We start from the raw sequence: 24,538 nt of genomic DNA on the forward strand, positions 1-24,538 counted from the left end.
CTCCCTCTGTTTTACTTGTGATTAGGAGCCCAGCATCCCCACTACTATAGATGGGGTCTGACCAGCATCACATACACACACACTACAATCTCTTTACATTTGTACTCTGCCCCTCTACCAATATCACTTCATTTTACAGGAATTAAATTTACTTTTCTCATTGTACACAGTGGCTGAGAGTGATAGAAATGTGTAATTTAGGTGGAAAGTGTCATATGCATTCGGACACGATAACATTTGCAAAATTGGTTGGACAACTTATTTTTGACTTTGGCACACAAGTTATCAGCTCAGCTATACATGTGGAAATGCATTTTGCCGGGAAAACAATGCATTAGGATTGTTTATATGAACACGTGTCAGAAAACTCACTGATTTAACAATCTACAGGTCAAAGGGATTTGGTTTTGAAAACAAAAAACACCCTCCACATTCTCTCATTTTTGAAATGATAGAACATTTGATGCTTCCCTACTGACATGTTAATCTCCACAGTGAGGCGGACTAAATAATTCAAATAAAAGGGACAGAAGGTGCAGGAACAGGCTCGTGTGGCAATACCACAGGGCATCAGTATTTACATCAGTCACTCTGCTTTTCCTCTTCCCCATTTCTCCCCTCCTTTCCTGAAGGTGTTGAGTCTTTGCTGGGTGCAGCTCCAGTGAATCTCTCACACCTCAGCCAAATTGTCATTATTGATGGTGAGTTTGGATGGGCTATTGGGAGTGTTGAGGGCATCACAGTCGATCTGACCCAGTTCTTGCCCAATGCCCATATGTACTTTCTAGAAGAGTTCACCAAACAGTGATCAAAAGTAGAAGGCTTGGCTGAATTCTCCTCCCTAAGCAGGGGCACCTCTACTGATGTCACAGCTAACTCAACATATACCAGGGACTGAACCTCGATCTTCTGGCAGATTGACCCACTGTGCCATGGTCACTGCTGTTTTGTCTCAAAAAATAAATTCTGTACATGTTGGGAAAGCGGAAGGAACTTGAAGCAGAATTAGCTAAACCACTGGATACAAAAACTGAAATATGGAAAATATTTCCAGAGCTGCCAAGCCACAGGAGTGGGATAAATGGATATCTGATTTACACCAAATTTCAGATTAACGCTCATTTTTACAATTCTAATTTAGCCATTTTTAAAACAGCTGCTTTCTATTGGACTTCACATTTACACAGCTTTACATCTAATCCCACAATGTGACCTCTCATTTACTGAGCCAAACTTTGCATATTTGTCTCGTATCCCATGCCCATTGACATCTTACCTACGTGCTGTATCTCATGGAAAAACTGACACCACATGAGCAAAGTAATGAGCAGAAATAAGTCCAAATGAAGGAATTCAAAAAAAAAACAAACAGCACAAGTTTTTAATAGGATCTGTTACAAAAACAAAACAGCAAATGCCAACATTCCTGTTCAAATCAGGAGCCTAGATGTTTTCAATTTCCCTTCTAAACCTATCCAGGCAAAACTATTTCCCAGTTTCAATTACAAAACTTCATTAAATTTGAGCTGCATTTATCCAAATTAAGTTCAGCTCCTCTGAATAACTTAACAGTTTGCATTTGGCATGGTGCCACTATCTCTCCAGGAGAGAAATGGTCATCTTAGACCAGGAAACAATCAACTTCAGCCATTACAGGTACTTAATGAGCCGCATCAGTTGAAGAGTTTTCACAACACTTCAGTAAAATGCTAACCAATGGACCTTAAAAATGCACTTAAAAGGTACTGGTTATCGGTGACCTATAATGGAATGCCCACAAAATAGGTCTTCAGTTCACAATGGACTGAGAGTCTCGCAATACAGTAGGTTGCAATCGTCTGGATTGAACTTTATTTGCCACCAATTAGGTGTTTTTTGCAACAGTCTCACCTGGTCAACTCCAGAATCTTGATCGGAATAAACAATGGTTGTTCTGACAAAAAAAAAATCCCTCTGTCCTCGCAAATGACCACTCCATCTCCAACCTCCCTGTCCTCTCCAAAGTCCTTGAATGTGCTGTCTCCTCCCAAATCCCTGCCCATCTTTTCCACAACTTCACGTTTGACTCTCTGCAATCAACTTTCTGCCCTGCCACAGTACTGAAACAATCGTAATCAAAGTCACAAATGACATCCTCTAAGACTATAACTGTGGCAAACTATTCCATCTTGACCTGTCTGCATTGTTTGACACGGTTGACCACGCCATCCTCCCCCAATGCCTCTCTTCCGTCGTTGAGTGGGACTGCCCTCACCTGGTCCAACTCTTAATTATCCAATCGTAGCCAAAGAATGGCTTGCAAGGGCTTATGTTCCCACTCCCACACCATTACCTCTCGAGTCCACCAAGGATCCATCCTTGGCCCTAGGATATTGCTCATCTACATGCCAGTCCTCAGCAGCATCATCTGAAAACATCAGGTTCCACATGTACGCTGATGATACCTGACTCTTACCTCACCACTATCTCTCTCGATCGCTCCACTGCCTCTGATTTGTCACACTGTTTGTCCAACATCCAGGACTTGATGAGCAGAAATTTCCCCCAGTTAAGCAGTGTAAAGATCAAAGCCATGGTCTTCAATCCAGACCACAAACTCTGCTTCCTGCAGTGTCTCAAGCTGAACCAGACTGTTTGCAACCTGTGCATCCTATCTGACCTCGAGCTGAGCATCCAACTCTATATCCTTTCCATCACAAAGACTGCTTACTTCTACCTCTGTGACATCGCCATCTCTGCCCCTGCCTCAGCTCATCTGCTGCTGAAATCCTTATCTATGCTTTTCTTACCTCTAGACTTGACTATTCCAATGTTTTCCTGGCTGGCCTCTCATCTATTACCCTCCAAAAACATTAACTCATCCAAAACTCTGCTCCCATATCCTAACTCACATCAAGTCTTGTTCACCCATCACCCCTGTGTTCGCTGACCTACATTGGCTCCTGGCCTGGCATTGCCTTGATTTTAAAATTCATATCCTTGTGTTCAAATCCCTACATGCCTCTCACCATCTTTGTAACCTCTACCAGCTCCACACCCTTGAGAACTCTGCATTCCCCCAACTCTGGCCTCATGCATCCACCACTTCCTTCACCAGTCTCAGCCCGAAGCTCTGGAATTCCCTCCCTAAACCTCTCCAGCTCTCTTTCCTCCTTTAAGATGCTGCTTAGAAACCGACCTCTTTGACCAAACCTTTGGCCCGGCCACCCATCCTATTATCTCCTTCTTTGGCATGGCTTAAATTTTGCTTGATTGCACTTCTATGCACTTTGCAACTTTAAAGGTGCTATGCAAAAGCAAATTGTTGCATTCAGAGCTATACATCTCTGCCCTGATCCAACATTTTGGCGAAGGATACACTGAAGCTGAATTAGGCCCATATGGAGACTTTGTCCAGTATATTGCAACCAATCCCTTTCCTTCCCAATGTTTCCTGGCTGGTTACCCATCGTGGGTGTGGGCACGGGAAGAGGAAATCTTTTAGGTCAATTTGTTGGAATTAGGGCTTTGGCACAAAAAGAAGCAGACACCTTTGACATCCTGAATTTTATCAGCCTGGATGCAACTGGAGCCTCTTCTTTCTTAACTTTCCTTGGAACCTTTGGCAGAGCTTACAAGATAGGAGGTTGGAATGTATGGAAAGGTGCCATCAGTTAATGGAAAGACTTTGTGGTTCACAGATACTTAATGCAGAACTTGGCATAAGTCAGTTATGTTAAATAAAAGATCTCAGCTGTACTACTCTGAACCACAGTCCAGAATGGGTAGGAGTTCTTGGGCAGCTGCCTGAACTCTCCTGGTCACCTCAATTCTCAAGCCGACTGAAACCCGAAGCTTTACACACCCCGTTTCTTCCTTGCTTGACATGTAGCCTTCTGGCATAACATAAACCTCAGTTATGTGTAGTGCTACCCATATGTACACATCTTTCTTTTTACCTGTTTGTATGCAATGACTGCCAGTTCATTTTATATCTACATGTACTTTAAAACATTTAGATGAACTCACAAAGTATTCTGAGAATGCAGAGCGATCGCGGACGTCATCAGTACGTGCGAAGGTTTGCCTGCTTGCCAGTACGAATGCACGCGCTGACGTCACCATGCAATGATGTCATCGCCTTCAATAGCTGCAATCGCTGGCTCCATTCCCCTGAACAGTACCCGCTCGAATCACCGGTTTATATTTCCCCGCTCTGTCCCCCCTCATCGCTAGCTTCCCTCAGCCACTTGCTCTCACCCTCGTCGCTTCCCGCATTGCCACTCCCCCCTCCCCCCAGCCACTCGTTCCCGCCGCACACCCCTCCCCCCGCTGCAGGCCTCGCCGCTTCCCCCCTCAGCCACTCGCTCACGCCCCTGCCCTTCCCTCCCAGCCTCGTCTCATCCCCCTTCGGCCAATCACTTCCCTCCGCACCGCCTGAAGCAGCGGTGAGGGGGCGTGGGGAACGAGCCACCAAAGCAGCAAAGCAAGGAGTGAGTGGCCGAGGGGCGACGCGGGAGCCAATGGCCAAGAAGAGGGAAGCGGTGAGACCTGGAGCAAGTGGTCGGGGGAGGGTGGGGAGGCAGGGAACAAGCGGCTGAGGGAAGGCAGCAGTAAGGCAGGGAGCGACTGGCCGAGAGGGAGAAGCAGTGAGCAGACGGATGCAGGAGGGAGCAGCGAAGAGAAGCGCGATGGCAGGAGGGAGCGTGGTACTGTTGTGGGTGGGATGGAGGCGGCGATTGCAGCCACTGTGGGGATTTAGGTTTAAGGCTGCGTTTGCTTTTTGCGACAAATTGAACAGCGCCATCTTTACTAGTGGCAGCTGCCTGAGATGTCACAGTGACGTTTCAGTGGATGAGGCTGCGAATGTGCCAGTACTGCGCTGCCTAATAGTTGCATTGTCAGCAAACACAGCCTTTATAATATGGAGAGCAGAACTGTTAACAATACTCCAAGTGTGTTCCAAAAAGGGTTCTGTACAAGCTTATTATAACTTCTGCTTTTCTATTCTATCCCTCAAAGAATGAACCCCAGTGCTTTGTCTGCTTATCTGATGGCCTTGTTAACCTGCATTGCTACTTCTAGAGATTTGTGTATCTGTACCCCAGATCCTTCTGTTCTTCCACCCCATTTAGCCACTCTTATTTTCCAAGGAAGATGTGGACTCCTTATTCTTCCTACCAAAATGCATTACCTCGCATTTACTGATATTGAAGTTCAATTGCCAAATACACACCCTTAATTTCTTTAATTTAAAAGACACAAAATAGTTACAGTTAATTCTTTGAGAAAGTTTCTCTTTGTTGGCAGGAATAGCACTGCAAAAAACTATGTAAAATGTTTTTAAAAATTAATGAAATGAGGCTAAGAAAGATCTACAACAGCTGCTTATCTCCATCGTATTTAGCTCCTAGAAGCTGGTGTTGGCCTTCAACTTCCATACAACACTGATCCGTTATTTAAGCCAGAAGAGATCATTTGCAGGGGAAGTGACATCTGCCTGTAGACAACTCAACTTGAGATGAAGAACTGTCAAAGGAACAGCCAGCAATCAAATCTCCATCAATAATAGACGTTGTTTGGTGTCTACCTAGAATTCAATGTGCATACCAGATATTTCAATGGCAAAAGGAACACTTGAGCTTATGAATGGGGGAGAAAGAGATGGATAGCAATGTAGCGAGCATGCACACGAGGGGTGGGGAGAAAGTGATAGAGCTCGTGAACACGTGGTGGACAGCGAGAGAGAGAGCTTGTGAGTGAAGGTCGGACCGACAGCTGGCTGTGGAGCACGCACAAGATGGCTGGACAGGGAGAGTGCGCACAAGAGTGAGGGGGGGTGATAGAGCGATCAAACACAGATGGAGAGAGAGATGGAGATGGACACTGAGACAGGGGGAGAGGGGAAGAGAGACAGACAGAGTAAGCAAGCGCGCACAGAGACAAAGAATTGTCAAAGAGAGGTGGGAATACTTCACTGGCATAGCACATTGTATAATTTCATATCAATGGTCCAGCACAGAAACAGATGATTCAGCCCTTCAAGGCTGCACTGACATTTTTCTCCACAAGCCTGTTCTCATCCCACTCTTCTGCTCACTTCCAATACCCTTTAATATTCCACCCAGTCTAATCTCACTCTCCTCACTCCCCACACCTTTTAATATCGCACCCAGCACAATCTCACTCACCTCACTCCCCATACCTTTTAATTATCCACCCAGTCTAATCCCAGACTCCGCTCTTCTCCCACCACCCCCAATACCCTTTAATATCCCAGCCAATCTAATCACGCTCTCCCGCTCACTCTTATCCTTTCCTATTCCTGTTTCCTATAATTGGGTCACTCCTGACTTCAGCTCCAGTGAAAAAAAAGCTGCAACTTGTTGGGTGTCTCTTCTGAACTGTGACCAGCCCTGCACCCCCCACCCCAACCCCCCCCCAAATTCCTGGCAACCTCCCAGTAAATCCACACTGTATCTTTTGTATTGCCTTTATATAAACAGTGTTAGAATACCGAGCAAATCCTCAGAGCTCAGCCAATACAATACTCAACCTGCAGTCAAAGATCATGTATAAATTCACCACATTCCAGATTTTGTATTACATAGCTCCAGATATAAAACCAACGATTCAGTTTGCTTTTTTTTTTAAATGGCCTCATCTGTACTTCTACCGCTGAATGATTTGGAGATCTGCTCTTCAAGTCCATTTCATCTGTATTTCCTTTCTCTACTTTTACTTCCAAAATGTATTACTTTGTATTTGTCTTCACTGAATTGCATCTGGTCATCCTGCCTATGCCCTATTGTAGTTCTTCACAATCTTGGTCCTAATTTGCATATTGCCCAATTTGGTGTCATCAGGACATTTCGTTATTGTTCCCAGTTCCTAACTCCAGTTCAACTGACATATTTCCACCTCTTCTTTCTTTTGGGAGTAGGAGCCCAAAGTAAAATTCATTTAGCCACACTTAATCTTGACCAGTTCCTGGCAGACACAAACCCACACGACAAAATTGCCCAGAATTTGCCATAAAATTGAGAGATCACAAGAATGGCTTGTGGGCTGAAAGTAAATCTTACTGAGACAGTAAGTGATGCCTTGCTGAGATGGGATTAGGAGCATATTAGCATATTGCTGAGGCAGAGTGGACACAACTGTAACCCATCTTTAAACTGTGTTACACCTGATATTGAAGCACTTTGGTAGTAAAAGTGAAAACAAGTATAATGGGCAGCACAGTGGCGCAGTGGTTAGCACTGCAGCCTCACAGCTCCAGTGACCTGGGTTCGATTCTGGGTACTGCCTGTGTGGAGTTTGCAAGTTCTCCCTGTGACCACGTGGGTTTCCTCCGGGTGCTCTGGTTTCCTCCCACATGCCAAAGACTTGCAGGTTGGTAGGTAAATTGGCCATTAGCAATTGCCCCTAGTGTAGGTAGGTGGTAGGGAAATATAGGGACAGGTGGGGATGTGGTAGGAATATGGGATTAGTGTAGCATTAGTATAAATGGGTGGTTGATGGTCGGCACAGACTCGGTGGGCCGAAGGGCCTGTTTCAGTGCTGTATCTCTCTATGACTCTTTGAGTGTTCCCTTTCCCAACAGTAACACACCTCACTTTGATTCTACTACAGAGAAATGTGAACAACTTTCATTACCAATTCCTAACGCTGTGGCAAGAATACAATATAACCTGCTTCTAGCACGCATTACACACAATGTACATGGGACTGAATCATGTAATAACTTAAGTAGGAGTGATGTATAAATCTTTTACTGTTCTATGGCATCAATAGTAAGAATGTACTCGAGTTGGTTGATGCCAATGAGGATTTGCTTGATATTGTAACACTGGGAAAGATTGTTGATTGCCAGAAATCAGTCAGGAAAATCTCCAATTCTGCAATCCGACATGTGACATTACTTGTATTCCACCATATGAGAAATAGTCTAACTAGAAAACAACAGCTAATCCTAGCAGAATCAGTACATTCTGACACAGAGTACATCAGTATGTTCAGCCACATTTCCTGGGAACTTGACATGTAGTTTTGACTGTCATCAAAACTCTACAGCATGACGTTTTAACTGATTTTCTGCTGTTGATATAATCTGTAAAACCAATGATGCCTAAATCGGAGACTTTTAGGAGGCTTACGTTTTTCTGTATATATTTGTTTTGAGCTTTCGGCACTCAATGTTAGGACATTGAACACTGTGGCATCAAACAACCGCAAACCATGTACAGCATGGGTAATATAGAGGCACTGCCTCATCCCAACAATCCAGGACAGGTACAGCATGGGGTTAGATAGAGTAAAGCTCTCTCTACACTGTCCCCCATCAAACACTCCCAGGACAGGTACAGCACAGGGTAAGATACAGAGTAAATCTCCCTCTACACTGTCCCATCAAACACTCCCAGGACAGGTACAGCACAGGGTAAGATACAGAGTAAATCTCCCTCTACACTGTCCCATCAAACACTCCCAGGACAGGTACAGCACAGGGTAAGATACAGAGTAAATCTCCCTCTACACTGTCCCATCAAACACTCCCAGGACAGGTCCAGCACGGGGTTAGATACAGAGTAAAGCTCCACAGGTACAGCACGGGGTTAGATACAGAGTAAAGCTCCCTCTACACTGTCCCCATCAACTCTCCCAGGGCAGGTACAACATGAGTTAGATACAGAGTATCACACTTTTAAATTGCTCGTTATCTGGGAAAGCTGTAAATCCTCTTTCACTCGGGCAGGACAGAAGGAAAACGTCTGCGACAGGTGATGCCTTACCTTCAGCCTCCATACGTTCTCCAGTCACTACTGGCTACCGTGAGCATTCAGAGGGCTTAGTGCACAAACCCTTGATAAGTCCACTACTTGCGAGTCTAAAGCTGCCTATTCCATAACTACGGCCTATTTTGGGTTTTTGTTCATTTGATGAATACAGATTAATCAGACGACTCTTGTCACCTGGGTCCACAGGCCTATATTGAAGTAAATGGATTGTCCTGATGCCCTAAACCTTCTCTTCTTTCTTCTTTACTATTTTGAAATCAAGGTCCCTTGAACCATCTCCTATGCTCATCGGTTCCTGGGGCCTTTAAAATGATAAAGGCATTTGATAGGGTAGATGGAGAAACGATTTCCTCTGGTGAGGGAATCCAGGACAAGTGCCACAATCTGAAAATTAGAGCTTGGCCATTCAGGAGTGAAATCAGGAAGCACTTCTTCACACAGAAGGACCGTGGGAATATGAAATTCTTTCCTCCAATGCTGGGTATCAATTGGAGATTTCAAGACTAAGATCGATAGTGATCTGAAGCAAAGTCAGGTAAATGGAATTCAGATACAGCTCTAATTGATTGATCAGGTTCAAGGGGCTGAACGTCCTCCTCCTGTTCTTGTGTAACAGACATGAGAGGCTCAATAGCCTCCTCCTGTCCCTGTGTATCAGGCTCGAGGGGCTGAATGGGCCTCCTCCTGCTCCTGTGTACACAAACTTTATCTCCTTTCAGGTAAAGGATATCATAACAGCCTCCTGCTGCCTTCTGAAAACATTCATCCAAAGTAAGAAATTCAACTAAATTACGAGAGACATGCTAGGTATATATCAGAAATCTTCTTCTTAGGCAACCCCTCGGGACTGAGGATAACTTGCTTCCACTTTGGTTCAGTGAGTTCTAATATGACTAACGAGTCCGATGCATGAACCACAGACTCTACCACATGTGGGGCAGGTGGTGTTTGAAGAGTTGGATAGGCGAGTTACTTGGGGGGCTGTGCACTCCTTCTGCTGCCTGGACTTGGCTTCCACGTGTTCCTGTCGAGATCTCAGGAGGTGCTTGGTAAAGGCCTGCTCAGGTTGGGAGAAAGAACCTGACCCAAACCCGACAGAACCACAGCGGACCCGAGCTCCTCCGATTGTGCCCTGAGCCCGACAGCAGGGACTCCCATGAGTCGGTGGGTATACTAGAATTCTTCAGGGATGCCTTGAGAACATCCCTAAAGTGTTTCATCCTGGAGTCTTTTGCCGTGGTGAAGCTCAGAGTAGAGCAGTTGCTTCAGGAGCCTGGTGTCAGGCATGTGAGTGACGTGGCCCGCCCAGTGAAGCTGGTTTTGGGTGATTAGCGCCTCAATGCTGGGAATGTTGGCTTGGGAGAAGATGCTGACATTAGACCATCTATCCTGCCAATGAATGTGAAGGATAGGTGGAGACAGCATTGGTGGTATTTCTCCAGTGCCTTGAGGTGCCAGCTATAGATTGTCCAAGTCTCCAAAGGATATCGGAACTCAGGGATCAATGCTGCCTGGTACACTATGACCTTAATCCCGGGTTTGAGATCCTGGTCCTAGAATATTCTCTTCCTGAGTCGGCTGAAGGCAGAGCCGGCACATTGAAGCCAATGATGGATTTCGTCATCTATGTCTGCCTTTGTTGAGAGGAGACTCCCGAGATATGGAAAATGGTCCACGTTTTCTAGGGTCTCATCATGGATCCTGATCGACGGAGGATGATGTTGTGCTGTGGGAGTGAGTTGGAAGAGGACCTCAGTTTTCAGGATGTTTAAAGTAAGGCCCATCCTCTCGTATGCTTCAGTGAAGGAGTCAACGATGTCTTGGAGCTCAGTCTCCGGGTGAGCACATACACAAGCGTTGTCCATGTACTGAAGCTCAATGACCGAGGTCGGAGTGACTTTTGTTTTGGAGTGGAGGCAGCAGAGGTTCCCGTCCACCATGTAGGTTATCTCCACTCCTATGGGGAGCTTGCTGGAGGTGAGGTGCAAAATTGCGGCGAGAAAGATGGACAAGAGGGTTGGTGCGATGACACAGCCTTGTTTGACGCCATTCTTCACTGAGATAGGGTCTATGGTGGTCCCGTTGGTAAGGATTATGGCTTGCATGTCATCATGCAGTAGGCGAAGGATGGTGACAAATTTGTGAGGGCAGCCAAACTTGAGCAGGACTCTCCATAAACCCTCACAACTGATGGAGTCAAAGGCTTTGAGAGGTCAAAAAAGGCCATGTACAGCAGTTGGTGCTGCTCGCTACATTTTCCTTGTCGTGCAGTGAAGATCATATCTATAGTGCCTTTCAGTGGGTGATATCTACATTGCGACTCTGGAAGGAGTTTCTTCAGCGACTGGAAGGAGGTGTTTGAGGAGAATCCTTGTGATGATCTTCCTTATGGCAGACAGCAGGGAGACTCCCCTGTATTTACCGCAATCGGATTTGTCTTCTTTCTTGAAAATGGTCACAATCAAGACGTTCCTGAGATCCCCTGACATGTGCTCCTCTTCCCAGATAAGGGATATGAGGTTATGCAATTGCACCAGGAGTGTATCACCGCCATTTTCCTGGATTTCAGTAGGAATTCCGTCTGCTGTAGAGGCCTTGTTGTTTTTCAGCTGATGGACGGCTTTTCCAACTTCATTCCTGGTTGGGGTAGGACCAAGGCTGAGCTGGGTAGTGTACTGAGGGATGGAGCCAAGGATGCTTGGGTCAAAGACAGACTCTCGATTGAGAAGCTCTTTAAAATGCTCCCTCCAGCAGACACTGACTGCCTCTCTCTCCTTCATTCTTGGCTGTCAGCGGGTTGGGCCCTTGAGTGTATGGGTCGTAGATGGTCTTGACTGCGCTGAAGAATCCACGCATGTCACCATTGTACGCAATATGTTGAATCTCCTGCACTCTGTCCATCCACCATTTGTTCTTTATGTCATGGGTTTTTTGTGGTGCTGCTGCCTTCAGAAGCCTATAGGCCAGTTGATCTTCTCTTGAAACATGGTTGTGCTTCTAGTCTATGAGCACCTTGCACTGAACGTTCAATTAGCTCTTAAATCTTTTGGTTATTCTAGTTGAAGCAGTCCCAATCAGAAATAAAACCACTGGCAGGTACAGGGCAATAACTGAATCAGTGCTTGGACGGTGTTGAAATCCACAGGAGTGCTATTCTTGAAGCTGACTTGTCTGCTGACTTGAACACAGAATATTTGATGACACATTATGGGACATTTACTGTAGCACGTGCTTCATTATAACAGTGTTTGGAGGAATCTGCTTTAGTGCACAAATCACAAATTTCAAAAGCCATTTTTATTCACTCCGATTAGTTGTATTGATCAGTTTTGTGCTAGAACTCTCACTGTTTTAACGCCACTGTCGTCATCTGATAGTGTGGGTCAAAAGTGCTGCTGAAGAGCTGAGCAGCTCTGCTCAGTACTGATTGACACTTTAAACAGCCAAGCACCCCAGAGATGAAGCAGCTGTTTAAAGTGCTGATTAGCAATGAGTAGCATTAAAGGTAGACTGCCTGTTTGGGACTGAATGAACGGAATGATAAAAAATGTCAATGTTAAGAACAGCAGATAATTGACAATACTGATGTCAAGATGAAAGGGCGAGAACTGCTAAACTTGTTCATGGCAGAGAAACCACATAGGCAGTTAAAGATAGCATCAAGCTAGATCTGTCAATGGCAGATACACCAATAAGTTATGAACTACATTTTCCCAAACCCTAAGCTGCTTTTTGAGTCAAGGGCTGAACAAGTGATTTGTAGCAGTCTTCACCCACTGTATCTCTTCTTTCTTCGTACCATGGTTTTTGTGGACATGAAAAAGAAAGCAAACATTTGAGTTGCTTCCAACCTGCTCCCATTACTGTTGTTGAGAATAGACAGTGACTAGATTCATGAGAATGGCCCTCATACAGTTGCTCATTGGCTTTGTTTCTGCTTGATTTCTGACCTCCTGCAACAGTAAAGCCAAGACTGAAATCTCACAATGTGTGAAAATTACTACAAACCAGTGCCAGGTGACATGCTCTCTCTTTATGTCTGGATTGAGGTTTTGAATCTAGACCAGACCAATACAGGGAGTATTACTCTGATACTGGCTGTGCTATATCTCATCGAAAACTGCTTGAGCCTCACAATGTGTGTGTGAAATAGTAGGGGATTCCAGGTCATCCCATCAACATCTTTTACCTTGCAATCAATATTCAGGTTTGTGTTCCATCAGCCTCTGAAGCAACCGGTGAAAAGGTTTTTACGTTCTGTTTCAACTTATTGGTTCAATGACTTGACATTCATTTCTTTACTTTTTTCCCCTTACTTCCCCTGGCTTGCTAATTCTCTCTTTCTGCTGCTTCCTAGTTTTCCTGTTGACCAAGCTGTAGTTTCGCTCATTTTTCTTACACTTGCTGGAGATCAGTTATTACTTTTTCACTTGGCTTGCTCATTTCTCTTTATTTCCTCCATATTTTCTTCATCTCATTCTAGGCTTCTTCTGCCTATTCCCTCTTGTGCAGTCTAACCTGGCCACATTTCCTGCAGTAGGTTCACTTCATTTTCCCTCTCTGTCATTCACTCAACATAGTTTCTATTTCAGTCTCCCCTGATTGTTGATTCCAGATTTATCTAACATGTAGCCAACCATATTGCCAACAATACAAAAGCAAAATACTGCAGATGTTGGAAATCTGGAACATAAACAGAAGATTCTGGAATTACTCAGCAGGTCTGGCAGCGTCTGTGGAGAGAGAAACAGAATTAATGTTTCAAGTTGATGACCTTTCATCAGAACTGGGAAAAGTTAGAGCTGTAACAGGTTTTAAGCAAGTCTAGAGGTAGGGAAAGGGGGGGGGGGTGGGGAAGGGGAGGAAAGAATAGAAGGGAAAGTCTGTGATAGGGTGGAAGGCGGCAGAGATTAAATGACAAGGCAAATGGGGTTGGTACTGGGACAAGAAACGAGAGAGGGCGGACAAATGAAGTGGCAGAATCATCACTAACAGCTGACGTCTGAAAAAAAAATGATGTTATGATATGAAATTGTTGAACTCAATGTTAAGTCTGAAAAGCTGTAAAGTGCCTAACTGAAAGATGAGGTGGTGTTCCTCGAGTTTACGTTGAGTAACAATATTTGCCAACAATACTTCTTCAATCTCTCCATTTCCCTCCCTAATCTTTCCCCCTCTATTTCACCAGTTCCCACCCTGCTCAGTGCCCTTCTCATTGTACCTACATTATCTTAAATAGAAACCATCCATTCCCAAAACTTAAAACTCTTCTGAAGACATAGAATACTTCAGAAATTTTAAACGATCTTTGGGATTGCTAATAAAGGTTGCGTCCCCATGCCCACCATCGAACCAGCGCCACGCCCCACCCACAAGGTTCCCTCCTGCCCTTGCCTTGAACCTGCATCTTTCTCTAGTGTCTTGTCTCACGCCCTCTCCAAGCTCACCTTGCTCATGAGGTGCACCTTCTGCTGCTCAGTACCACTAAAGTGGTGACCACCCAACTTCCCTTCAAATCCCATATTGGTTCATTAAGTTGTGCTGTCTTGCTGTCTCTGTGTAGCCATTAACATGTAAATAAGTCGAAGTCTCAAATCATAAAATCTTACAGCATCGGAGAGCATTCAGTCCACTGTGCCTGTGCCAGCTCTTTGAAAGTACTGTCCAATTTAGTCCCAAACCCCCGGCTTTTCACTATAACCCTGCAAATTAGCTCGCTTCAAGTACATGTCCAATTGTCTTTTGAAAGCTCCTTTGGAATCTAATTACATCACCCTTTCAGGTAGTGTGTTCCAGATCATAAGAAGCCTTTGTTATTATGAGATACTATGAGGCACTCCAGGAGCTGCTGTGCTTTTTCTTCTAATTTCCTCTTTGCTACAGATCCCACTGAATGCTACAACTCCTGAAATTCCCCACATCCAAACTAAATTCCATCTCAAGTGCTTTAATGGGCAACTTTTTTTTTTTAAGAAGAACATCTTGTGGAAAAAAGCAACCACTGTATTGTTGGTTAAAATGCACAGCTGGCACTAAGTTCCAAATTCAAATTTCAAAATGTTCTGACCAATAATTATACTTCAACATCATTAAAAAGCAGATTATCTGGTCATCATCACATTGCTGTTTCAGGGAGCTTGCTGTGTACAAATTGGCTGCCATGTTCCCTACATTACAGCAATGACTACACTTTAGTGGCTGTAAAGTGCATTGGGACATCTTGCGGTTGTGAAAGGTGCTATATAAATGCAAGTCTTTCTTTGTGTGAAATAATTTCACATTCCCCCCCCTCCCAATTCTTTTGCCAATTATTTTCAAGTGAGAAGTATTTCTTTTAAAAGTTTACTGTTTTATTTTCTTGGCATTGCTAAACCTGATCTTAAAGAATGCCGTTACACAGTCAGCTGTGATAAGCAGTTTAGGACTCAAACCACCTGGTACTAAGTTTAGACAATAGGGTCTGGAATTGATTCGATCTGCCATACACCCTGTTTGTACCCCAACTTTAGTGGTGCAGCAAAAGTACTTTATATATTGGCGAAGCAAAAGCAGAAACTTAAGAGCTAACTAATGGGATGAGCTTACACTTCAGAAATACACAAGCACCACGACAGAAACAGACCATTCAGTCCAACCAGCCCATGTCAGCATTTATCCTTCCCGTGAGCAAATAGTTGTACTCACGTTTACCTGCCCTGTTTTCTACCTCTACATCCCCTTTTCTTATTTATTGCTCTACTCTGTCTGCTAACCATCTCCTCAAATTCCTTGTCATAATTTGGAGATCTGCAACACACCCCTGCCAATGTAGCAAATCCTTTTTAATCTTTAAGCTCCAACCGTGTCTGTCCCATTCCCTCTCAACAGCAGCCAACCCCCACTGCTGTCTGTATTCCCTATTTAACCAATGTTTTCATTCCACCTCCTTCCTTATCTTTACTATCCATCCTCTTAAATACATTACATCCCAATATATTTATTGTCCTCTTCTCCAGTTTGCAGCCAGGTTTTTGTTGATGCTTTAGGTCGAATTCTTCCAGTAAATTAATTAGAGATGTGAGCCCCTGTACTAGTTATTACCTCATCCTTACAATACCCAAGTAAAGAAAATATTTAATTGTTAATAGGGCAGCAAATTATTAGTAATAGAAACTGGGACTCGGTCTTATCTCTTACTTGCATGGGGTATTACTGATCTTTTGTGCAGTACCATGTAAAATTGGTTTTGGAAATCCTAAAGGATACTGCTACTCTGTTGACTGACAGCAAACCTATTTTAATTCAGATCTTCTGACTTTGGAACTAACAAGTTAATAGTGGTTGTAGTAACACTCCCTTTTTTTTGTCATTCTTTCGATCAGTGCACACATCAACTTCCCTCCCAATCCCTTCACATCCTGTTGCTTGTATTAGAATTTTTGTATGGGAATTCTGAATGAAACCTATGGCCAGGGCTTAATTTGCATACACGTTTACATCTGTCCGCATCCAGCTGCTGCAAGTGTTTGTAAATGTTTCTCAGGTCACCATGGAAATGAGCAGAAAACAATTATAGACTCAGAAAGATGCATAGCGGGTGGGAACAGATTTCGCACTTCCTTTCCGTACAGCACGAAAGCCTTGCCACAACAAAAACTATTGCAAAAGAATTCAACATACTTGCAGCAAAGAGCTCCAGCTTCCTGGCACACAGCAGAGATGAGATAGTTTCATTAACATATTTAAACACTATGGAAACCTTAAGGTGCTCCACATGTTTCATCTAGTAATTATGACAAATAAATGCATGTCACATCAGCTTAGTCCTTTCTTGAGCTGTAATTTTTTTGGGCAGTATCACTGCCCTGTCATCTGGGATTCACTTCACTGAAGACCCTTTCCCCAGCTTCAGGCATTAGCCCTAAAAGCTCACCTTACTGCTCATGCTAAACAAAACTTGGAGTTTGATTTTTATTTAGAAGGTGAATTAATTTGTTGGTTAGGAAATTGGAATGTTTCTGTGGAACTTTTTTTTTCTATTTCCCTCCTTGAGGTTCTCTGTGCTCACTCTCTGGATGAGAGAATTAAGCCTAAAGGGTAACTTTCTTCTCTGCACTGCTCTTTCTCTATTATGGGGAAGGAGGGAAGGAAAGAAAGAAAGGACAGACTTGCATTTCTATAGTGCTATTCACAACTTCAGGGTGCCCCAAAGTGCTTGACAACCAATTAAGTACTTTTTAAAGTGTAGCCACTGTTGCAAATTGCACACAGTAAGGCCCTACAGTCTTGCGATGACCACACATAAACTATTTCAGTGATGTTGGTTGACGGAACAATATTGGTCAGTTGGCCGAAGAGAACTTCCCTGCTCTTCTTTGAAAAAGTGTGTGGGATCTATTATGCCCACCTGAGAGCAGACGGCTTAACATTTCATCTGAAAGACTGCACCTCCGACAGTACAGCACTCTCTTAGTATTGCACTGCAGCGTCAGTCACTGCCCCTTGACAACCAAGCCAAGCTCCCCGCCCCCCACTATCACAAACCCACGTATTTCTCTAGTTGCTCTCCTATCTCCCCATTATGCCCTCTCCAAGCTCAGCTTGACCATGAGATCCAATTCTTGCTGTTGCAACCCTACGCCCACTAAACTGCTGACTAAACTTCCCCTCCAGACCCTCATGTTAGCTGACATTGTTAACGGTTCCCTCTCCTCAGCTCCTGTCTCCCTCCATTTCAAACCAGCCATCATCACCAACCCCCACCCCCCAACCTCCCCACAAAAGAAACATACTTGACCCCTCCATTCTTGCAAACTACTGCCCCATCTCCAATCTTCTTTTCCTTTCCCAAGTCATTAAGCATGTGTTGCCTCCCAAGTCCGCCCTCACCTTTCCACTACTCCGTGTTTGAATCCCTCCAATCAGTTTTCCACCCATCCCACAATCCAAATCAAAGTCACAAACATTTTCCTTCCCCTCGCCTCTTTTGCAGCCTCTGACACAGCTGACCTCCTCCATGTCAATGTATGGGCAAACCCAGAGACTGCAACAAAACTCCATCAAAACCCTCACCTAATATTAATGAACTGCTCAAAAGGCTGGACAGGGTTACAAGACCATTAAAAATTTAGTTACAAAGAGTTAGCGTAGTTCTAGTTTGCAATCTTATTTTGTCCACATAAGCAGTTAGGTGGAAGGATGCCCACTGTAACTATTTTATATGGCAGTTACTTAAGTGTTTCTTTATCTTGCATAAAATAAATTCACCGACTATTTTAAATTTAAAACGAGGTCCAATCTGATGCTCTATCAATTTCAAAGACAGGCAGGAGCTAAAATTAATCAAAGAAGGTTTTTGTTCGTTCTTTGGCATATTACTGACAGCTTTACCTAGAGCCCAAGTCAAGGGTATAGACACTCTGGAAATTGAGGAGTTGACACTTGGCCATGAGAATGACCCAACACGAGATAAAATAGTCCACAGTAATGATAGAGAAGACCCTAAAATGTAACAGTTCCATTCACTAAATCCAATGCAAGCAGCATGACTGCAGTTAGCACATTTCTTTGCTCCATGGATGCCTTTGAGGTGGCACTCCTTGCAAACACACATTAGATGCAAAAATCTGAACTCCATAGATAATGTAACATAAGTGGAACTTCGTATTGTTTCTGACTTTTTTTCCCCTTTTACTGGTAGCAGGAATCATGGCAGAGAACGGTGATGTCAGAATCAGATCCTGTGAGCCGAACTGTGGTGATATCAGGTACTATTTGCATAAATGTTGCAGGGAAATGGTACACTCTCTAAAAATTGTACACTTGCATGTATTTTCTGTTCACAAAACCAAATTTCTTGCTGTCACATTTTTTGTCACAATAAATTACTATGCATTTCTACACCCTCTACAAACTGGTCATCATGTAATTGCAACAACTGAACAACTGATGGTGCTGTGGAGCTCTAAAATTTATTATTTTGTATTTTTAATGTTGCATATTTTCCTTTTCTCTAGGCTTTAAAAAGGTTTTTGACACACCCTGCAGTCTTGCCACCATCGCTGGGCACCCTACCTGCTCCCTCTTAACTCTCCTCTCTTGCTATGCTCCTCAAACCCAATAATTTCAGCTCTGTCATAAAGAAACTCTGCTCTCAATTGGCCTACTATAACCAGCTAACGTACATGGACAAGCTGGCCATGTGTGTGTATTAGTCCCTGTCTGTGTAGCGGAGCCTGGTTTCCAATTATCTCGGCCATCCCTGCCACTGGACAAAGACCTTGCTTCGGTTGGACCGTGTGGTAGTCGGTGTGCAATGGCCACCCCATGTTAAAAGCACCCATGCACAGGCATCTTCCACCCCCTCAAAATGAACTTTGGGACCTGGAATATCAGGACTCTCATGGGCAACCCCAGCAGCGACAGACCTAAAGGTCGCACCGCTATCATAGCCTGAAAACTCCACCGCTACAACACTGATATCAGTTCGAACCACATCGACATGCCCAGGCAGCGACCAAGTGCAAACAGTGGAAGGAGCATTCAGAATTTTGAGCATCTCATTCACTCGCCTCACCAAACACCACTTGCCCCCACCTGTGGCAAAGTGTGCGGATCCAGGTCACCTAAAGACCCACAACCCTGGAGTGGAAGAAAGTCATTCTTGTTCCCAAGGGACTGCCTAAGAGAGAATGTAGTTCCATTTGCTGACACGTGCTGCTTTCCTCTCCATTTTCATCTGTCACCCTTGCCAGGCTGTCTTGGGCCCTCCTCCTGCTTTTTCTAAACTGTGTTACACTGGTACTTGCATCTCGATTACAAAGAAATTCAGCTCCCAAGCGACCCTGCTATAACCAACAACAACGACAAATAGATCTCCTTCACTAGGCCAGATCCTGCAGCCCATGTCAGGTTTTCCTTTCAAAGCTGGTTTCCTCTCATTCCACTCCAGCGCACTTATGTCTTTAAAGTTCTCTCCCTCCCCACTTTTGTTTGCCTTCCCTCACCATTACATCCTACTTTCTTCATATTCAAACACTACATACCACGATCTCTCGAGCATGTATCAAAATTCTTCTCTTCAACACAACTCTCATTTACCTCCTTGAACATTTTCCCTTTCACACTCTTTGAACTCTGTGCACAACCTGGGAGATCCACTGGCATCAAAAACAATGAAAAGTGCTACAGCCAATGTCGTGTGTCAGTTTAAACAGAGGACTTAAGTGTTGGGGAAAAGCAGAATTGGTCTGTACAATCACCAAACACACTGCAGAGTTAATGTCGCAATGCAAGTGCGCAAATCCTGCCCAGGACTTAAGACAGTTGTAGAGAATCATTTTGGGGAGCATTGGCCCAGGCTCCCAGAAATGCTAAGACTTCAGTTTCATACCTGCATGATAGGCCACTGATCCTCTACTCCAGCCTGGATGCCGATTTTTTGGGTAGTCCTAAAAAAGGAAACAAAAATAATCAAATACTTTGCTGGGGGCTTTTCTGTGGAGGGAGGAGAAACAACCTCGGAACATCAGTTCACAAACATCAGTTCTACAACTAGAATGAATGGCTTCATTAGAGATCGTTTTCCTGTGCTCAGTGTGCAATAATTTAGCTTATTTCAGCATGAGAGGAATGCATGTAACATACACGTATGTTCGGATAAGCAGAGTCTTTGAATATTGCTAAGGCAGAGGTAGATTCTGGATAAGCAAAGGGGTGACAGGTTATTGGGGGGTAGGTGGGAATGTGCTGTTGAAGCTACAATCAGATCAGCCATGATCTTGTTGAATGGCTCGAGAGGCCGAGTGGCCTACTCCTGCTCCTAATTCATAAGTTCGTACTCATTACTTGTTAAGGTGACAAATTCCAGTGAAGATTGGACCACATTCCATTTCAGACTCCCAGTGCCAGGTACAGCACGGGTTAGATACAGAGTAAAGCTCCCTCTACACTGTCCCCATCAAACACTCCCAGGACAGATACATCACTGGGTTAGATACAGAGTAAAGTTCCCTCTACACTGTCCCCATCAAACACTCCCAGGACAGATACAGCACTGGGTTAGATACAGAGTAAAGTTCCCTCTACACTGTCCCCATCAAACACTCCCAGAACAGGTACAGCACGGGGGTTAGATACAGAGTAAAGCTCCCTCTACACTGTCCCCATCAAACACTCCCAGAACAGGTACAGCACGGGGGTTAGATACAGAGTAAAACTCCCTCTACACTGTCCCCATCAAACACTCTCAGAACAGGTACAGCACGGGGGTGAGATACAGAGTAAAACTCCCTCTACACTGTCCCCATCAAACACTCCCAGAACAGGTACAGCACGGGGGTTAGATACAGAGTAAAACTCCCTCTACACTGTCCCCATCAAACACTCCCAGAACAGGTACAGCACGGGGGTTAGATACAGAGTAAATCTCCCTCTACACTGTCCCCATCAAACACTCCCAGAACAGGTACAGCACGGGGGTTAGATACAGAGTAAAGCTCCCTCTACACTGTCCCCATCAAACACTCCCAGGACAGATACAGCACTGGGTTAGATACAGAGTAAATCTCCCTCTACACTGTCCCCATCAAACACTCCCAGAACAGGTACAGTACGGGGGTTAGATACAGAGTAAAACTCCCTCTACACTGTCCCCATCAAACACTCCCAGAACAGGTGCAGCACGGGGGTTAGATACAGAGTAAAGCTCCCTCTACACTGTCCCCATCAAACACTCCCAGGACAGATACAGCACTGGGTTAGATACAGAGTAAAGTTCCCTCTACACTGTCCCCATCAAACACTCCCAGAACAGGTACAGCACGGGGGTTAGATACAGAGCAAAGTTTTTGAGCTCTGCCCAAATCCGAAAAGAGCACTTCCGACTGCCTCAGTGTGACAGCTTTCCATTTCCCAAGCAGCCATCTAAGTGTGTGCCAAATTAGTGGCATATTAAGGGTGTTGAGAGAAAAACAGATTTTGCAATCATGATTACATTTACCCACTGCACCGTCCTTTGTGCTTTTCAATAACTTCATTAAAGTTTTCGCTTCAAGGCCTTAGCATGTCTCAAAAGCTTCGGTTTCAACAGAAATTTTTAACTGACAACAGGTGGACTGAAATTCCAACCAATTCTGTGCATCCTGAACAGTTTTCAGAATTTTCCAGCTTGCAATCTGTGCAGCAACAGGACGTAAAGGTGAAAAGGGCCTGTGATCCAATGCTGTGAGCATCTCAGTTTTCCTGCAAGACTGAAAAAAAAACCTGGAGACTGACTTCTCAAAGCTTTATTTCGGGTAAGTGATGACATTTAAATTTATTAATTCCTGCTCCATTTCTATTCTGAACTGTTCGCAGAGACAACACCCATGATGAGAGCAGCTGTGGTTGCTTTGTTGAGTGTTGGAAACCAAAACAGATCGTCTGACAATAGAATTCCTTTCAGACACTCCTATCCATTACCTTTTTGTAAATCTCTTCTGGAACACTTTTGCGGTTTCAGAACACAAAGAAACAAAGTCGTGCATTTATATAGCTTCTTTCACAAACCTCAGGATGTCCCAAAGTGCTTTACAGCCAATGAAATATTTTTGAACTGTAGTCACTGTTGCAATGTGAGGAAACGTGGCAACTAATTTGCGCACAGCAAGCTCCCACAAACAGCAATGTGATATTGACCAGATAATCTGTTATGATGTTGATTGAGGGACAAACATTGGCCAGGACACCGGGGAGAACTCCGCCGCTCTTCTTCGAAACAGTGGCATGGAATCTTTTACAGCCACCTGAGAGGGCAGACGGGCATCAGTTTAACATATCAGAAAGTCGGATGAATTATACATCTAACGGAAAATCGAAATGACCAACTTTGAAGAATATTATAAGGTGATTTGTGCTTGTTTATGGAAATGTGTGTTAAGGACTGCATAAGTTAATAAGCACACTAATAGTGCACTCAAAGGTTAAGGCTGCACTTTTGTGCCATTGACACATACTTCTTTTTAAAATATTGTTTCATGGGATGTGGGCATTATTGGCTAGGCCAGCATCTATTGCCCAGCCCTAACTGCCCTCGAAAAGGTGGTGGCGAGCTGCCTTCTTGAACCGCTGCAGTCCATGTGGGGTAGGTACACCCACAGTGCTGTTAGGGAAGGAGTTCCAGGATTTTGACACAAGAACAGTGAAGGAACGGTGATATACTTCCAAGTCAGGATGGTGTGTGGCTTGGAGGGGAAATTGCAGGTGGCGATGTTCCCATGCATCTGCTGCCATTGTCCTTCTAGGTGGTAGTCATGGGTTTGGAAGGTGCTGTCAAGGAGGCTTGGTGCATCTTGTAGATGCTACACATTGCTGTCACTGTGCACCAGTGGTGGAGGGAGTGAATGTTGAAGGTGGTGGATGAAATGCCAATCAAGCGGGCTGCTTTGTCCTGGATGGCGTCGAGCTTCTTGAGTATTGTTGGAGTTGCACCCATCCAGGCAAGTGGAGAGTATTCCATCACACTCCTGACTTGTGCCTTATAGATGGTGGACAAGCTTTGGGGAGTCAGGAGGTGAGTCACTTGCCGCAGAATTATCAGCCTCTCACCTGCTTTTGTAGCCACAGTATTTATATGGCTACTCCAGTTATGTTTCTGGTCAATGGTAACCCCCAGGATGTTGATGGTGGGGGATTCAGCGATGGTAAAACTGTTGAATGTCAAGGGGAGATGGTTAGATTCTCCCTTGTTGGAGATCGTCATTGCCTGCTGGGAGCACATCGACCGTGAATTTCCAACAAACAATTTTGTCAAAAGCAGGAGCAAGGAAAGCAGAACCTTGACCCTCACAAACAGGTACCAATGTAAGCACAGGAAGTAGCTGACCATTGAGATGCATCCTAGAGTGCAAAGGATGCTGAGACTGGGTTGGGGGGCGGAGGAGGCTATATTGCCACTGCCAGACTGCAGCCCTTCTCTATCTTCTCTGCAAGACTATTAAACCCTACTCCTTCATTATACTGTCAAGCCCTGGCCTACATTGCTCCAAAATCCATTCCTAGCCCTGATGGATCCCAGGACCTCCTTTCCCAGTCTCCTCCTGCACTTCCAAACCCCTTCTCAAGACTCTCAAAACCATAGACTGCAATCCCAGTGCTGTCTCATCCCAGTGTAAATTGTTAAAGATGTGAGTAAAGGGGCAGGCATGATTGGATACAGGCAGCTGAGTTTGGGAAACTTGGAGTTGTGTAGAATGGGAGCTCAGTAAGGATGGCTTTGGATTAACGGACGCTAGTGGTGCCAAAAAAACAGAAATGGGTTTCAGTGACAGAGCAGCTTAAGTTGGGGTGGAGGCAGTCAATGTTACAGAGATAGAAAGAAAGCAGTTGATGATGGATAGGATGGAAGTTCTGAATCTCAGCTCCATGTCAAACAGGATGCCAAGGTTTCATACCACCTGTTTTAGACCAAGTGTGTGGTTGGGGAGGAGGATGGAGTCAGTGTCAAAGGAATGCAATTTATAGCAGAGGCCATAAAAATTGTTTTAATCTTTCCAATCTTCAGCTGAAGGAAGATGTGACCAATGTTCCCTCAAAACTGCGTGTGTGCACAGATGAGCAGCAATCCAGAAGGTACCGTGCAGGCCGCTCATAAATTGACTCGTTTTAGATAACGCCCTTGTGCGTTCGTGCAAAACAACTGAAAGGTACCGCATGTTGGAATGAACAGGCTTCACACAACAAAAAAAAAATTAGAGGGAACGTTGGTTGTGACTCATCTATGACTTGAGGACAAACACCCA

At 44.5% G+C, this 24,538-nt stretch overlaps 1 protein-coding gene across 3 annotated transcripts in view; it reads right to left on the bottom strand.

Moving 5' to 3' along the window:
* The window catches only part of spryd3 (SPRY domain containing 3), a 312,897-nt gene that overhangs the window by 58,003 nt on the left and 230,356 nt on the right, over positions 1-24,538 (bottom strand). For all 3 annotated transcript variants that reach the window (XM_068025007.1, XM_068025008.1, XM_068025006.1), the window contains exon 8: positions 20,152-20,209. In XM_068025007.1, coding sequence (XP_067881108.1) covers positions 20,152-20,209 — 58 coding nt within the window. The remainder of the gene's footprint in view (positions 1-20,151; positions 20,210-24,538) is intronic.

Source organism: Heterodontus francisci, chromosome X, assembly GCF_036365525.1.
Source record: "Heterodontus francisci isolate sHetFra1 chromosome X, sHetFra1.hap1, whole genome shotgun sequence".
In the NCBI taxonomy this organism is placed as follows: domain Eukaryota; kingdom Metazoa; phylum Chordata; class Chondrichthyes; order Heterodontiformes; family Heterodontidae; genus Heterodontus; species Heterodontus francisci.